The 18,828-nt window shown below is 42.7% G+C and overlaps 1 protein-coding gene across 1 annotated transcript in view; it reads right to left on the bottom strand.

The window, feature by feature from the left end:
* dyrk4 (dual-specificity tyrosine-(Y)-phosphorylation regulated kinase 4) overlaps positions 1 to 16,669 on the bottom strand; it is a 35,033-nt gene extending 18,364 nt beyond the window's left edge. Inside the window, exons 1-2 of the mRNA XM_049574951.1 lie at positions 16,437 to 16,669; positions 15,758 to 15,827 (exon numbers count right to left, since the gene is read on the bottom strand). Coding sequence (XP_049430908.1) covers positions 15,758 to 15,827; positions 16,437 to 16,468 — 102 coding nt within the window. The 5' untranslated portion in view covers positions 16,469 to 16,669. The remainder of the gene's footprint in view (positions 1 to 15,757; positions 15,828 to 16,436) is intronic.
* Positions 16,670 to 18,828: the final 2,159 nt, after the last annotated feature.

Raw genomic sequence — 18,828 nt, 5'->3', positions numbered from 1 at the left:
AATGAAGTCTCGGCCTGCAGGAAACTCTTATTTAACCAGTATGGTCTCTTGAGATTTAAATCTCTTCTCATACAGTGGAGGGTCCTGGCCAAAATCACAGCAGAGCCAACATCCATGAAAGGAAGAGTGCAGGACAGAAGGGGCATGTGATATCATCTCTGCCAAGACACCTCTGAAATATTACACTGTCAGAAAACAAATAAAGAAACAAACAAACTGACCACTATATTCTCATGAGTCATACAACAGAGTTGACAGACAGGCTTCAGACTTCATCAGAGGGTTGCTGACTCTTCTCAACCCGCTTGCAACAAGAGAAACAAGCATTACAGCAGTAATACCATGCTGCTGTCATGATGTAAACAGTTGTTTTGTAATGACTAATCACTACTGAGGGAGACAACTTGCCCAATGCAATAAGGAGCCCAGACCAGAACAAGTACACGAGATGAATATGATTATATGACAGCTGTTATGCAACAGCGGTGGCCACTTCAGTAATCAGCCTCAGGACGGGATGAACAGCTTTCGAGGAAGCTTTACCTGCCCTCCTTATTCCACTCTCCTAATCTATTCTCCTATTCCCTAATCAGTTGTTGCACTTAAGATTTAACCACAGAATAAAAACACAAAGTTAAATCACTGGAACTAGAGCAGACATGTGCAAGGTGCTGCTAACAAACAAGAACTGGTGCCAGATTTCAGGATCGGCCCCTGCTGGTGGAGTGGACCTTCAAGAGGATGAGGAAACAGAGGGACAACAAGAGGACGACTGGGTACACTCTCAGAAATGAGAGGCTCCTTTAAACCTGGCCTGATTAATAACGACAAGGGCTGCAACCTAGCTTACAGCCGAAGAACAGAACAGACTGAATATTTGTTTGTAAAACTCTGAATCACGCATTACTTTGCATCTAATTTTATCTCCACACTGCAGCATGATAGTAAAGAAGAACCACAGAAATATTTAATTTAAATAAATAGTTTGTCATTTTGTGAAATACAGTTATTTGTTTTCTTGCCTAGAGTTAAATGGCCTTTATTAACACATTATATCTTGTTTGTTTAATCTGTACAGAAATTGGAGTGTAAAATCAATAAGTTGTGGCTTTAAGAGGATATTTCTTGGCCAGGATCAGTAATTTCCCAGCGTGTCCGTTGGTTTTCTGGCTAATTCACGATGATGATGATAACAAAATTAGATAGATTTTTTTTTCCCCTTTGGACTGAGCCAGGCCCCCAGGAACGCAGCTCAGCCTTGCTGCCAATGTTTTTCCAGGTCAGTCACGGTATTGCAGTAAAAGCATTTTCCCCATAGAGCACTATTGTAGAGGAGACATCTGTAAAAGTATTGAAAGAACACCTCAAACTGGAAACAAGGTCAACTATGTCTCTTTCTGTTGTGAATTTTTGATCCATGAAGGTTTTGTATTTGTAAAACTTTCCTTGAGGCAAAAAATCTGTGATGTATAAGCTGAGTAGAAACTCACAGGCAGGGCCAGAGGAAGAAACACTATTGCACTAATTCAGTGGGCTACATATTGCAGAAGTAAACCCGAAAACTATAAACTTTATTTAGCCTATGTACCAGGCGAGCAATTCTATTTGACTTCATAGGTGCCATCTGAGGTCCAGTATCTAGTTACTACTATACTGAGTACGTTTACATGGACAGTTTAATTCCCTGTTCATTCGGAATGAAAGTTCATTCCTATTAAAAGTGATCTTCTAAACACCTAATTTGGAATGAAAAGTGCGATTGAAAATTTAATCCGATGTAAGGGGCTGGAATATTCCATTTCTAATTTCTCGCACTTGTATACACTCATTCCTCTTTAAGTTCATTCCAGTCTTTCTGCGCATGCTCGTTTCCTTGCCCTTCTCACACGATGACGTATATAGCGCGCACAGCAACGGGCTGAGATAGAGCAGTCGGACTCGTTGCACTCACCAGTTTCCATTTGCCACAGCACAGACTTCTATCTCTCTTCTTCGACCTTCTACCTTCCTACTCCTCCTCAACAGACGAAGCATTAGCAGAACAAGGTTGTCGTCGTACTGCTGCTTCATGAATATAAGCAATCAAGCCCGAAAAAGGCACCAAGAATGGCGTTGTCAAGCATCTTGTTATCCGGAACAAGGACTACAGTGTTTTCTTCCGGTAAACATAAACACGTAACATCCGCCCCACCCCCTATCCAATCAGAAACCTCCCCTGCCCCAAACCTTGCGCGGACCCAAATACAGGCGATTAAAAGGCAATTGAACTGATCTCCCGTGTAAACCCTCATTCGGAATGAATATTTCCCATGTAAACTACCTGGAAAGACTTTAATTCCAAATGATTTCATTCAGATTTATTTCATTCTGAATGAGAAGCCATCATGTAACCGCACTCAATGTGGGACAGAGTCACGGTAGCTGTTTCCCCCAGCCCACAGGAACAGTGCCAGGCTTTGTAGCCAATCTGACATAGTGGCCAAACTGTGAAATTACAACTTCCAGGTCCATCATGTGATGCCATTGAGCCTGCTAAGACATTGTCCCATAGTCTTGCACTGTGAAAGAGACGTCTGTAAATCAACAGAGACATTAACCCCCCGCAAAATTATTTGTTTTACTACCAGAATTAGATTTTTTGGCGGGTCAAGTAACATTTCTAAAGCCTAGAATAATTCTATCCCCACTCAAGTTAGCAGAGGGCTAAACCAGAAGTTAGCCAGCTCGGCTAGTCAAAGTCTCTGGTGTGCTTACTCTATGGGCCCCACAATACAGAAGATGAGGCTAATATTATACTTGGCAAGCTTTATGTGCCACTGAGCAACTTTCATTGGAATGAATGGGACTCTGCTTTCAATGTTGTATCCAGTTGTCTTCATACATCCATGTTTTTCCCATGTTTCAAGTCTTTCTGCTAAGCTAAACTAACTGGCTGCTGGCTGTAGCTTCATCTTTAGTGTACAGATACAGTATGAGAGTGGTCTCAATATTCTTATCTACTGTAACTTTTTGTAAGAAAACAATGAGCCTGTTTTTAAAAAAAGCCAAACTATTCCTTTAATAATGTAGCATGCAGAGAAAATTAAAAGTGCAAGTCATGCTCTAGCTCTGAGCTGTTATACAGTATCATCAACATGTAGCAGAGTTCAAATAATACATCATTAAACCTCAGGAAAGTCAGCCACTGTAAACTTGCCGCAGTTCACCTGGGAGAGTCATTATAATATGCTGTGTGCTTTTTGTCACCCAGGTGACAACGCAATGGTTAGCACAACAATGCAGATACAGTATATCTCACCATGGCAACCATAAATGAAACAAAGCGTCACAGTTTATGTTTGCCTGACATAAGCCCAAACAAGGACGACTGTGCTGCCAGTGAGCGATTCTGAAAATAGAGACAAAAGTGCGCAGAGCACGAAATAAAAAACAAAACAGGGAGAAAGACAGAGTGTGAGCGTGGGCATGTAGATAGGATACAGGTGTGGGCGGATGGAAAAAATGGAAACAAATAGTTGTCTGATGTCCTGGGTTTCCTCTGTTGTTGTTCTCCATATATACATACCTCAGGTTGGACCCTCCTGTTCCTGCCCCAGCAGCAGCCCTGGAGGAGGCTAAAACCACAGCAGTCTTCCCACATAGCACATCTCCCCCATGCTGCCACAACCACACCCTGAAGCCCACCTCACCCTCGAGACACCATTTCCAGCCTGAGGGGGGGTAGTTACTCAGCAGGTCAGAGATCAGATCAGACACCCTCAGAAGGAAAATGAAGGATATGATGATGATGATGATGATGCCAGGCCTGCATTTCCTCCTGAGTTAAGTTTAGAGACTGTAAGTCATGGTGTTACTCCATTTGAGAGAATAAAATTCTTCTTGAACTTAACAAGAACTCTGATGCTGTGAAGTTCAGTTACGCAGGCTTTCCATTGTCTTCTTTAGATGTGTACAGAATCCTGAAAATATGAATGACGTCTTAACGCAGAACTCCTTGTGGTTCTTCATAACTCCCCCCTACACTCTGGACTCTGCATCATATTCATATAAGGTTACATTCTGGTTGCTGAGACCTCAGTGCCCCTTTGTCTTCTTCCTTATCAGGTTCCAACAAAAAAGTCTTTGCTCCAGGATACAGACAGAGTAGAGAGGCAGGCTGCAGACAGACAGTGAGAGGATGCTGTTGCTTTGTGCTGTTGCTATAATCAGTGAGGGAGTGCTCTCTGTCTTCACCGCTGCCAGTGACGTATGGATGGGACTCAACAAGGGACCCATCCTGAGCCGGAGACACAGCAGCAGGGGCCTGGCACTTTGCTTCCTGTAAAGGAGGCCTCTGGGAGTTCAGGTTGGGAAAGGGAGGGGGGGGGGGGGCTGTGGGACATGAGAGAGAGAGGTACTGTAGATACAGAAGCCCATCATCCTCCCTGGTGGGCTCTTCACGGGGCTGAGGATGTCAGACAGAGAGGAGGTGCAGCTCTAATAGGCCTCCCATGTGGTTCAGCAGACATCCGCGACTTTCCTTTCCCTTCTCACTTGCCACTGTATCTTGGAGACACCGCTAGAGGGTCTGTCAACTCCCCCTCTCCCCCGTCATAGCTTCTACCATTCTCCACCTGCTTGTGCTGCTGCCACAAACCCCTGCGGCATGCTACAGCCTTGCTGACAAATAGTGCGTGGGTGAAAGCTTATCCCACCACACCCTGACTGCCCCTGGCCTTCTGCCTGCTGCACACCGCAGCAGGGAACTGCAGAGTCCACAGCAGGACGAGAGAACAGTGGCTTCATACTGGGAAACAAAGTGTTGTAATTACATCTTTGTATTTCTTTATTCATTGTGGATGATTAAATGAATTACTACAGGAAGTAAAAAAGTGTTTGAGTACCATCTGTGACATCAAGTCACAGTGCAGCATTTCATTTTACATGTTTTCATATCAAAGGACATGTCCTCTTAGTGACTACAAGTATCTGCTATAAATCCTGTCCCTCTACCAAAAATAAAATCTCTTCATCACCTTGCGTTGGTGACAGGAAAAATGTTGCTATTTCTGTAGCATGAAGCACCAGGCTACTGTATTTCATTACTGCCCTGTCAGCCGTTCTCGATGCTTATATGACACAGAGTGGTAGCTGCTGTATCTCTTTTCTTCCCACACGTTTTGGGGTTTTTCAATTTACACTGTTTAATCCATGGCTCTAATCCCAACCATAACAGTGTCATCTGACTGGCTGTTGGCCTCTCAGGGCCACATCTTTCCCACGTGTTTGCACTATCAGGCTGGATCTGGGTAGAATGAGCAGCAGGTGGTTGGATAGGCTACACCAGGCCAGATGAGACTCAGTCAAAGCAGGGCCAAATGGCTTCCTCTTAGAGCGCCATAACCCGGTGCCTTACATTCTGTTGGGCCCTGGCTAATCGCCGCCAGGTGCCAGACGAGGCAAACTGAAGCGAGGTGAGCCGCCAGCCAAAACAGACAGTATCAGAGTCTCCTTGCATTTGGCAGAGAGCGCTGTGGGTAGTTTGACCTGGCTGGCAGGTGGACTGCTGCAGCATCTGCAGTTTTAGACGCACAGCAGGCTTCTCAGTGACAGCATGTCACCATGTGAGATATGGGTCGAGTTCACAAGTTGACACAAACGCATACGCTTAGACACACTCGCAGGTATACAGACAATTATAGGCTCAACTGCGGCTTACTTTTGATGTGTTAATGGTGCTTGGCAATAGAGATTTGTCAGCAAGAAGGTGCAGAGTAACAAAGTGTTTTCACAGGATGTTCCCTTAGTCTTCATCCAGCTAACTATGAATGGACATTCAGTGGACCAAGACTTAAAGGAACACTCCCCTTTAATCACACATTACATTAAGTCATGGTTGAGTTAAAGTTTTCTGTCTATTAAACTAACTGTGGACATGAATATAGTGTATATAAACCCCAAACTGAAACCTCTGCTGTAAAAAGGTGATGTCTACTTAGTTTCAATCCCACAGGGGCGACTGACTCAACTACAGTAACAAATGTAGATGATGAACAACCAGCCTTTAAAATAACATCTAATAAGCTGTTATTATTGCAAAGTAATTACAATCATGTCATATTCTGAATGTTTGCCTGATTATCCTCATTCTCTATCAAAAGGACTGAGCGATTCTGAGTGTGTGCGTGTTTCTTTATTCAAGTATAACCGTGCATGTGTGATTGTGGTGGACACAGCTGAAAATTAAGCGGGGCTCAGGCCAAGCCAAATCCCATTAGCCATGTGGAGAGGCTCACTTCACCATAGTGAAGAGGGTGAGACAAAAAACAAACTCCTTAATTCATCTTGTGTCCAGCAACAGTGACACAAGCCACTGTCTGATTGCAGCAAAGCTCTGTCAGGGTCTGAATGGGCTAATGCCTCGGTCACAGTCTGTGTTTGCTGCGCGGCTTCAATCAGGAACATTCTGTCCTGATATGTGCTGTGTGGGGGGTCGGCTCCTCAGTGATACGTACATACTGTTTAGGTGAAAGAGCAGAGGGCGATGGAAAGATGTGTTTTGATGGCACATACTGTAACTGCATGGAAAATATGAGGGCTGAACCAAGTAGGACTGGACTATATACAGTAGGTGAACTCGACCATAAAGTGGAAACGATTAATTGAACAAGAGAAGTCGGACCAAATGCATTAAATGTAAGCAAACTCTTCATGTATGTAACAAAAAACCCCTAAATGACTAGTTTTTAATCACTGCATGCATGAAATTGTTAATTTGGATAACATAAATCTGTAGAACAATAATATTATTATTCATTATCACAACAGGAAGCTGCAAAAAGTCAATAAATAACACTGATTTTTAAAAATGTATGTCATTTCTTGTCTTCATTGTATTTTAATTTGTAAATATTTGTGCTTCTCATGGAGATCCTTTGCCTTTGTCGACACTGTTTCTGTCACATGCACTGTCATAGACAAATATTCACATAATTCATAACCACGTTTGTATATTTCCGGGTGTGTTTGTGTGGGGTAGCTGACTGAGGCAGACACTGACCTACTGCTTCATATTTGTGACAACTGTGCCAGCCCGTCGAGACCACCTACTTAACAAGTACACATAAACCTCTCAAGCTTCATAATACATGACGCATCAATTTATGTACTGTAATAACCACAAAACAGATAAACAGACATACAAGAGCTTCCTGTCTGTCTTCTTTATCAGACAAAGACCCAGACTGTCGCAAAAAAATTGCCAGAATTGGGCCACAGGCCACGTTACCCAGCCTTGTTTAGCAGATGATTGGGCCATTGTGGTATTATAAACAATAGCCTTTTTTTCCCATTTCCCCGACTGTAAGTCTGAAATATTAATCCCTCACTTTTGAGGCTAATCTAACATACAGACAAACCTAATCCTGCACTCAGTTGTCTAAACAACATGATGGACCCTCACCACTTAATGACTGAGGGTCACGTTTATGGTCATCCTGTGCAGCATCACCAAAAACAAACCTTCATCAACTTTCATGCAGCCATACTGTATAATTCTGTCCTTAAATCAGTCAGTACTCAGTACTCAAATTATTTGCAATCTCACCATCTCTGCACGCGAATAGAGAGACAGCCTTCAAAGAAACATGACCTGGAAAAATGTCACTGATACAGCGTTTTCTTTTTTCCCTTGTCTTGATCGAATTTTTTTGCAAAGCAGTTCTCTTTTCCTAGTGCACAAGGAGAGGAGAGCTTTCTCTGTGTGTGACACTGGCATTAAAATTAGAAATGAAAGAACATGGGTAAGGGGATATAATTACTGTGCCAGATATAATGGCTGCTTTCACAAGACACGGTAGTAAAGAAACACAGTGATCTAAATGTTTAGTAAAAGAATACTTGAAATTCTTACTGTCATTATTTTCGTCAATGTCTGATGATGGATGTAAAAAAAAGTTGACTGATGTCCTGACCAGTTTCGGTCATGTACCCATGTTGGTACCACAGTTTTGCATACTTTCAGTTGTTCTGTTCAAATACCAAGACAAAATATTAAAAAATACTCAGTACTTAAACAGGGTGTAGGTAGGAAACTTCTTCAACTGCTACCAATACAACCTCTACTTAAAACACCACCATTTATATTTTTCAGAGCAACATCATCAGCTGTATTCTCTCCAAATTGTTCAGCTGTGGAAGCCTTACCTCATTAATCATTCTTTCATCTAAGATCTGCTGCTTCCCATCCCTGGAGCGAGACCCAACCCAGGGCCCCATGTCTGGCTCTGCTCACGCTGCAGTACCTGACTGTTATTTCAATATAGCCGATCAGATGAAATAATTGGCCCACTTGCGAGACATCTGAGGCAGGTGTTGCGTAAACACTGCGCAGGTGCATGTGTGTGAGATTTCTCAAGCTTGGGTGTTTACCTCCATAATCAAAATGTGTGTGTCACAGGTTTATGTGCTAAATATGCCCACTACACAGCAGGATTCAGCCCCTATCGTGTGCAGTGCGGGTGTTGACCTGAATGCCCCAGACTCTGCCCTGCCAGGTTTGAGAACCTGAGGATGGAGGAGGTGCGCTCGTGCAGCCAGGCATGTGTGAGTGATGATGGCCTGGCATCTCTGGGGCCACACACCTCGGCCTCAGATGGCTCTGATGTTGCACCCAATGAACCAAAACCTCTAGGCAACGCAAGTCACCACATCTCATTTTCCATTTTTGACTGTCCAAGAATTCGCCCGTCTCTTTTTACTTTCGTCAAATCTTAATGTCATTGCTAAAACCAGCTAAGTGACAGCGAGTCACTGCCTGTGTCACCCCACCCTGCCCTCTGAAAACATTCGCCTGCCCTCGCTCCTACAGGGGTGATGGACAGAGGTGAGCTTTGTCACCCAGGTAAGATGAGCGTTGTTCGTCCTTTTGACCCCATAAGCACTGACTCTGCTGTCACCTTCCACAACAACCTCGCAAGGCGATCCGCTTTTGTCGCCACCTGGACACAAAAGACCCCGTGTCCGAGCTACACTGACAAACACAATACACTGCCTTCAAACTGTAACAATTAGCGCAAATTGCAGGATTTAATCTGACGACAAGTTTGGCAGATGTAGACAATGAGGACTGAAATGCTTGTTGTCTTTGGGTGCCAAATACAAGAGGCTATACTGTTCCACACAGTGTCACCAAAACACAGTCTGTAAAGGAGATCCCGTCTTAGATTCTTATTATCCGAGGCTCAGGTGTAATCTTCCGAACTGGCATTCAGGTCTTTCTCATTCAACAGATGCTACAGGTATATACTGACACACTCTGGCCTGTGGGACCAACACAGGCATGACTGCACAGTTAATCTTGATTATTGTGAACACAGTTATGTAACATAATTATCAGTCTTTCTAAAATGTAATATGAATACATATGACAATAATAGTTGTTAAATCACTTTATATGACCTTTACAGGGATGGTTCATCCCAAAATCAAAAACACATTTTTCCTCTTACCTGTATTTCTATTCATTGGTCTAGATTGTTTTAGTGTGAGATGCCAAATGTTGGTGATATCGGTTGTAGAGATGTCTGCCTTATCTCCGATATAATGAAACTAGATGGCACTCGGCTTGTGGAGCGACAAAAAAACACACACACAAAAAAAAACAAAACACATTGTTGTGAGCTGTTTTATAGGAACCATTTCTTAATACCGAACTACAGCCATCAACTGTATTACCGCACAGAAGGAAGTGTGCATCTACTGCTAGCTCACCAAGCACCACTGAGCTAGCAAATGTTACAGCTCAGGATGACATTAATGTTTCCATCTCATGCTGTCACAAGCATGAGTCTCTTGAGTAGATGCACACTTCCTTCTGCGCAGTAATACAGTCGGTGGATGCAGTTTGGTAATAGGAAAATAGTTCCTACATGAAACTGCTCACATCAAGGTCTGTGGATTATCTTGAGTTACCAGGCCTTTCAGGAAAGAGACACTGATGTTGAGTATTTCAAATGTATTTTTTGGCGCTTTGAGCACCACAAGCTGAGTGCCATTTAGTCCCATTATAATGGACAGAAGGCAGACATCTCTACAACAGATATACCGGTAAGATAAGTTAAAATAAGACTGACGTTATTGCCCCACATGTGGGAAATTTGTCTTGGGCTGTAAGAGGTGACCGTCAGCGCTCACATGAAGACTTGACAAGAACAGAATATCTTCAACACTCCATAACTCAAACCAAAACAATGCTGATTGATAAATAGCACTACAGGTCAGAGGAAAATATGTATTTTTGGATTTAGGGTGACCCTTCCCTTTAAACACCACAAGCTCTGGTGGATGTAAAATTAAATGTCTCAACTTCAACTACTTCTACAATTAACTGGCAGACTGATCTTTCTTTCCAACTTTTCTAATTCATTTTTTCCCAAACCATATAAATCCCACAACAGGGCTAATTTTATAATATTTTACAATATTTAAAATGTCCTCCAATGTTAAAATTTTATGTTGTGTGGATGTTAACATTATGATGTTTTGCAGACGCTGGGTTGAGTTCTCCGTTACTTAAGACTAAATGTTATACTACATGAAAATGATGTTGCCATGAGACATTAGAAAGATGTTGTATTTTGGTTACTTAACAACACAACTTAAAACTAACAAAATATCAGAGTCATCTACTGTCAGTATTCTACATTGAATTGACATTGACATTAGATGTTGTCATTCACTGAATTTTGTTCACCAGATGTCACAACCTAAATTCAACCAAATATCAATGTCTAACAATACTGGTGGACAGTTGGGTGCTGCTAGTATAACTGGTAATCTTAGTTTCACCATTTGCACACAGTGTTGGCAGTAGGGCTGGGCATCGATTTAGATTTTCCAGATCGATTCGATTCGATTTTCAAGGACTCAGTTCGATCCGATTCGATTCAATTCAATTCAGTTCAATATCGATTCAGTCAAGTATATTTCAATTATGATACAAAATTTGCTTGGATATTAAGATATTTTCTGAGAACTAACGAAGTATATTTAACAAGGAATCCTCTGACCTGGTGCATTACTATTAAAAATACTGTTTACATTAAGAATTGACCCCAAAGCAGTACATTAGTCATCATGTACTTTTATTTAACATTACAACAAAAAATGTAAACAAAGGACATCCACAAGTTTGCTGCCTGTAACCGTCTTATAAAGCTTTTGTACAATACACTACAGTGGTTGTGATGCACACGTTGACTGTATCAGAAGAGAAACAATATACGTAGGTGAACCCTGCAGCAAAGTGAATCCTCTTCCTCAGAGAGGATCTTTGCCTCCCAGTTTGTTCCTGGCGGCAAAGCAGAGTGAACCGTCTTTCTTCTCAGAGGATCTTTGTCCCATGAGAGCAGGCAGTCGGCAGTGTAAACAACTTCGCTGGCGATTTGACAGTCACTAGAAGCACATGACCCTTTGTAAAAGTTTGTGTGTGGTAACTCTGTTGTACATGAGCTAACGTTAGCGGCTAAGGACTGAGAGGCTGTCCGGTATGTGTCTGAGGAGCATCAGTACGTTAGCTTGTTAGCTGTAACGTTAGCCTTGCTGTTTGTCATGTTAACATTATTGTCAGCAGCCCTGAATAGCTTGTAAAGCTTTAGCATAGTTAGTTAACACATTTGTTATCGGCCCATGTGTTTACTGCTACAGAGAACTAATAAATCTTTGGTTTATTTGCACAACGTCGCCTCTCTGCCGTCTTTTATCACGCTTGCTAATGCTAAGTTAACTTTACCAGCAGATCTGTATGAGGCACAAACTGAGGCTACAGTTAGCAGTGTGCTGATGCTTAGTGGTATTTCTTAATATTTTTCTGTGAAACTGATGTGCATTTAATAAACATACATACATTGTTAGCGTTATATTTTTAGGGGAAAATGCGAGTGAAAATACTTGCACCGTAGACCCATGCCTTCAGTGGACGCGCTCCCACCACTGTTTGCTGCTCTGTCTTCATTCAGTGTCCGGCCGACTCGCGAGATCTCTCGCCATGACCTCAGGTGCTAAATGCTGATCTCGCGAGACTACCTGGATTGATAGTACTGCAGGCTGCTGCAGTCTGCTACCGGCTGTACAACACATCCACGGAGGAAAATAGTTATAGTAAAAGATAGATTTTTTAATTTTGTGCCATTTAAAGGAAAATCGATTCGAATCGATTAAATCGATTTTTTCAACCCAGCTCTAGTTGGCAGTACCGTAAAACTTCAATTAAAAGCCAGGTCACAATTAAATGCCCACTCCCTTTTACTAAGCTGGTGTAGCTACATGTTTTGACAAATAAAGGCCTGTCTCTATTAGACGCCTGGTCTGGGTGCCAAGCAGTTATTTTTACACAAGTTCTTTGGATGTATAAAACCAGATTGTTGACTACCCCCTTGAGCTAATTTAAGTTGTTTAGAACTCACATACAAATAAAATGTTTGAACTCTTATCAATACAGCAATGATACACATCGTTAGCTTGGTTGATTTCATTTTACTTAAGTCATGAGCATCAGAGAAGACCATAATTCATACAGATTTTCCAGCATGACGAAGACAGAAGTGGTGACTCCCTTCCTCTGAAGCTGTCATTAAGTCAGAATATAAGTCCTTTCCTTGATTACCCTGTAATTTATTCATATTCCTTTAATGTATAAGGGTCTTTGCTGAGCAACACTTTTGTGTAAAAGGAAATAAAAGCCTGTCCCATATATACGCCTGTTGAGTTCAGTGATTTAAGCAAATAATAGCCTGGGCTACTATTTGCAAATTAAGTCCAAAATGAATTATTATTATCATTTTTATATTATTATGTATGAAGAAATCTGTGAGTCTAACAAGGTAAGAACACCCAATCTTGTTATGTAACAATGTTTTAGATAAGACCTCACATATTATTACACAACAATGCCTCTGAGCCTATGGAGATGGAAAGAGAGGGTGCGACGGGGGAGGACATTGGCATTCCCTGTTTAGCATCCTTGCATTGCATGACTCACCGTTAAAGGAAAACAGACGCTTCACGCAACCAAGCCAGGCACTCATTAACAAAACTCCCTGTGTGGCTGTTTACCCGGCATTCTTTGTAAAATCCAATTAATGTTTATCAGACTTGGGGAGTGCCTCAGTCCAGCTGTCCTCACTGGAGCACCTCCTCACCATGGAAACCTGCAGCTGTGACATAGCAGCACAAGTGGGCTCTGCCTTGGCAGCATAAGGCCAAACGCAGTCCAGGCTTTCACAGTCTTGTGTGCACCAGTGGGAGGAATAACAGTCATCTACAGTGGAGAGTATGCTGCTATGCGTGGCTCTATTTCAGTGCCACATGGAGATTCACATGTTGAGGAGCATGGGCCATGTGACGGCGCTGATGACACGCCAAAGGCCTTTCTGTTGCTGCACATGAATGCTTGCAAACATGCTCAATTTAAACTGCACACATGATGGCACAATCTTATGCACACATGCAGAAATAGAGAGGTGACTAAAAGTATAGCATTATATTGGTTATAATATCATTTATATACACAGTGTGTGTGGCAGTGTGAACCCTGTGCTTGCTGACACTGATATCAGTGTGTAATTCAGCAGAGGTGAGCTCTCCCTCTCCTTCTAAATGACCGCCTTTAATTCAGGAGGTCCGGTGTCAACAAAGGACAAAGCTGTGATGAGAAACCCTATCAGGGGCAGGGTTCATCAGAATAATGGGGAGGCACGCTCCCTATTCCACAGTCTGTGGGGGTAAAGGCTCGGCCAGGTGCATACAGTAGGTCTGCCCTGATAAACAATACTCTAAAGCAGGTCATGAAGAGCACAAAAAAGGATCAAGGTCATGATCTCAGAGTGTATTGACATTGTTTTTGTATAGTGCTGCAGGTAGAGCTTGATTCATAGTCGATCGTTTATGTCGTTGTTTAAGCAAAAGCATCAACCATTCTCTAATTCCAGCTTCTCCACTTAGACTATCAGATTGTTTTTCTTTATTTTATATCACTGTAAACTGAACATCTTTGGGGTTTGGGACTGCTAAAAACATCGTCTTGGTGACAGACTGTGACAGACATTATCTATGTGCTAATATTCAACACATTAGTTGAGAAAATAATCATCAGATTCAAGAACCCTGACGTTAGAAAGTGTAATCCCACATAAAGGCTCCAATACGTCAGTGCTACAGACCTACTACAGTATTAATAGTTTGGCACACAGCTTCAAGATTAGCCTTCACTGAGTGGACAAACACCCCAGAATAATCACATGCGATATAATGTACCACATTATTGGAGGGATCTGATGGTCCTCCCTGATGTAAAAAGAGGGCTTAAATGTCTCAAAAGAAGGCTTAGAAAGTGGACGTCAGTAATGAGTCATATCGTGCAAAAGCTATAAACATGAAAACACACTGCCTGCTACAGTCTCAGGGCATTGCGCGTCTTGAAGGGCTACACTGAATCTGCTGAGAGCAGCTGCTTGCGTCTGTACTTTGTAATGACGCAAATGCTCTCTATTGATATCCCAACTTCGAGAAAGACAGAATCTTTTGAACTGACACCCTGAGCGGGGAGAGTCCACTCACAGCATAACTCCTAACAGCTTCAAATGATGCCTCAGACGCAGCTCTTTCCATTTTCTCACTGATGTTCAAAGATTTTCAGCTTTCTTGTCAGGAGTGTCTTTTGGCTTAACAATCTTTTGGCAGTGCCATTGCTAATTAATGAGAATATCTATGTGAGAGTGCTTTCTTTAAGTGCTGAGATCAAAGCAAATACAAGGATCGTGATGGAATTAAGCATGACAGAGTTTGGCCGACACACCCTGCAGTATGCAATACTCTACATGAACAATAAAGTTTTGGTTTATGGTTCTAATTTTTTCTAACAATGACCATAATGCAAACTGTTGCTATGACTCATCCTCCTGTCGGCCACCCCCCACCCCCCTTGACACACGCACACATGCACGTGCATACACACAAAAAGGAGCCATTCATTCATTTCTATTATCTGAATCTGATGTCCTTCACGCCCCATATTCACATTACCTACATTGTGTTTCCTCCCTATTCATTTTCCAATCAAACTCTGTTATAAATGGAGCCTCAATAAACCCTGAGCCCAGGTAGCTTTAAAAGAGCAGTGGGGTCGTGCACAAAGTTCCACATCAAAGGGATTTAGTCATCCCTGCTCCACTGGTGTGTCCGCCCTCACAGCAAAAAGGACCAAACTGTATTCACAGTTTAATCAACAGTGAGTACAAAAGTGTCCTATAGGAGCTCAGTGAGGGAGGTCCGAGGGGCTTTGAAACACTCTAATCCCTCCGTGCAGGGAGGGAGGGGGTAAATCGGTCCACTGCTGCGTGAATGTGTCCTTGTAGGGCAGAGCTGAAAGTTGTGGAACTTTCCAGGAAGAGGAGACGACGAGGATAACCCAGGGAGTTTCAGTGCCAAAGACCTCAGATAGGCGTTATAATGGCACAGGGTTGGGATGATGTGCTCTCCCAACATTTGCAAAAAGGAACAGGGCACCCCCTCTCAGATGGTTCAGCGGTGCCGGGCCAAGAACATCACAAGGAAGAGTATGTTCTCTAATAAATCACGTCCGCTGAGTGCACACAATCACCTGAATAACATTTATTTAATGACCTCCACATCAACACTGTAGGGGGTTGCTTAGAGACACAAAAACATGACCAAGAAAACACATGATGCGTTTATCAGCAGTAAATCTCTATCCTCCTACCTTGATCAGCAGTGGAAAGGTGCCTTTTCTCTCCTTTAATAGCTTTTCCAGTTTGTTCTTGGAGCCAAATCTGTCCAGAGGAAAAATCTTGATCTTAATATGACTGCACATAAAGGAACATTACATAATATTATGCATGGAACTGTAATTCAATGATGCCAATGTTACTTCGGGGTTCAAAAATAAATCTTTTATACAAGCAGCTAATGTTACCCCTGCTGCTCTTGACCTTGACTGAGGTGAGAAGGGTATTAAAAAGCAAAATGTTTAGATGATTTGAATTTGTGAGCTGTTTTCCTCTTATAGACAGGCACAGCTCAGCCTTTTCCATGGGTGCAACTTTCTGCATAAACTACACTGACACCTTCTGGGCACATGTTTGATTTGTCTTATATTGAACACATTGAGTTCTGCCTTTTTTACGCAGGTGTCAGACAGTTTCCGGTGTTTAACTACGATACATAGAAACATAACTTTAAGTGAATTTTACCTGACAAAAATGAACACATTAAACTTCAAATAATAGGCAGGCTGCATGAATTCAGTTAACTCTTTAAAGGCTAGTCGGCGAAATGAATATAGGAAACTGAAGACTGTACAAAATGATGCAAATATATTGCGTGAAACTACAAAAATTTAACTTTTTGACCACAAATTTACAGGATAACGTCGCACTAACCTTCTCTCTGATGCTTTGCTAGGCAGGCTCATGGTGACATGAATCAACAAGGTGGCAGTGATGAAGCGGTCATGCGCGACATGCCCAATAGTTAGTTTGAAGTCTGCGACCCGGTGCTAACACACAGCTGACAGCCTGTGTGCTGCGGAGCGTTTCCACCACCGGCTTATCCAAAACACAATGGCTGTTACACTCACCACACTAAGTACTCACTGACTATTTGAATGTCCTTTTTTTCCCCCTCTGACGCAGCTTTTAGGCAGGTGCTCACGTGCGTGCCTGCGCGCGCGTGTATGAGAGAGGGGAGAGGAGGGAGAGAGCGCGAGACAAAGGGAGGGACAGTCAGACACCCACTGGGCTATACGTTTTCCACATAGCGGGTTGTAGGTGTAGCATTGCATTATTAAGATGTTTCCTGACTGTATAAAGTTTAATTTTACGTCAGGAGTGCAAACTTACACACATGGATGCTTAAAAATATTAAAGGTTCTCTTAGTTATTATTAGTTAGTCAGTTAATATATTAAAAAAAATAATAATTAAAAAGCCAATGTAGAATGCTCTTTGAAATGTGTTTTCTACACTGCACCCAAAGTAAGAAGGAAAATGGGATTGAAGCTGCTTGTCACATCTCTCTGTGTCAATTTAATATAATTGATGGGCTTTTCGCAGATGATGTGGTTCTGCTGGCTTCATTACACCGTGACCTCCAGCACGCACTGGGGCTGTTTGCAGCTGAGCATGAAGCAGCTTTGTGCTACAACGGCAATGTGAAATCTGTCCTTATGTACGGCTCAGAATGCTGGCGAGTGGTGAAAGGAGACATGAATAAAATCAGTGCCTTCAACAATGGGTGCCTGAGAAAAATCTGCCGAATCTTCTGGCCTGTACGGCAAAACAGGATGCAGAGATGTGGTCCTTGATTTAAAATACTGGCAACTCAGGTGGCTAGGCCATGTCCTAAGAGTGGACAAGGAGAGTATACCGAAGGTAGCATTACGATGGACACCACCTGGAAAACGTAAGTCTGGGCGGCGAAAGAACACCTGGTGGAGAAGAGTTGAAGGGGAGCTGAAAGAAATGAAGCTTACATGGGGAAAGGCATAGAAAGTAGCACAACACCGAGATGAATGGCGTCGAGTCGTTGAAACCTTATTTCTCACCCAGGAAGAAGAGGATTAAGTAAGTAATGAAGCAGTCAGGATGAGAGTCAGCACCTCCAAATCTAAGGCCATGGTTCTCTGTAGTTCAAGTATCTCAGGGTCGCCGATCCAAGCAGCCGAACTGAAATTCCTACGTGGCGTGGTTGGGCTCAGCCTTAGAGATAGGGTAACGAGCTTGCACATCCAGAGGGAGCTCAGAGTAGAGCCGCTGCTCCTTAGCGTTGAAAGGGGTCAGTTGAGGTGGTTCGGGCATCTGATCAGGATGCCTCCTGGGCACCTCCCATTAGAGGTGTTCTGGGCACGTCCCACTGGTAGAAGGCCGGACCCAGGGCAGATCCAGAACACCCTGAAGGGATTACATATCTCGTCTGGCTTGGGAAAGCCTTGGGGTCCCCCAGGTGGAGCTGGAAAGCGTTGCTGGGGAGAGGGATGTCTGGGGTGCTTTGCTTGGCCTGCTGCCCCTGTGACCCAGCCCTGGGTAAGCGGATGAAAATGGATGGATGGATGGATGATAGGATGTGGTATGTACAGTATGTATGATAGAAAATGTATGTTAAAAAGACAAAATTACATGGGTTAGACAAACAACATGTGTGTACTTGTACTATATGCCTATGTACCGACATCCATTCTGTAGTTGGTGCTGAACTTCTTGCCAGTCATACTGCCTATAAGAGCATTTTTTGTTTGTTTGTTTGTTTTTGTCTTCTCCTTTTTTTTTTTTGGTATTGTTCATTTCCGAGGGTGGGGGGTGGGTGACTTGTATTTGTGTTGTTTGTGTTTAATCTGATTTTTTAAAAAAACTACAAATTTCTGTGTGCATGCTCTCATTCTGCCTCTGATTTGTGCATATAAGGTGGCGATTGGATGGTAAAGCGTTCAGTCAAACACCTGTAATGGATACAGTGTGCATCTTTTATGAGGGATTTGTCTCTGTATTGTGAAATAAAACTCTGCTTTGTCCCTTAATGTCCAAACAGAGCTCTCCTAATGACTTGGATGACACTACATACTGAAACTGATACTGTGTACAGCAAGTTTTCATGTTAGAAACCCACCTGCTTCCACAGACTCATGGTAGTATGTTGTGTTGTTAATTGCTTCAGGCCACAAACCTTGCAAGAACAGCAATTACTGCCTCACAGCCTAAATGTTTTGTTTGATCTATAGATCTTTTCCCAGAGGACATTTTTGACATATCACAGCAGGCAAAGTGCAGGTGTTACTAAT

Source organism: Epinephelus fuscoguttatus, linkage group LG4 (genome assembly GCF_011397635.1).
Source record: "Epinephelus fuscoguttatus linkage group LG4, E.fuscoguttatus.final_Chr_v1".
Lineage (NCBI taxonomy): Eukaryota > Metazoa > Chordata > Actinopteri > Perciformes > Serranidae > Epinephelus > Epinephelus fuscoguttatus.
This window is presented reverse-complemented; position numbering and strand designations above follow the sequence as displayed.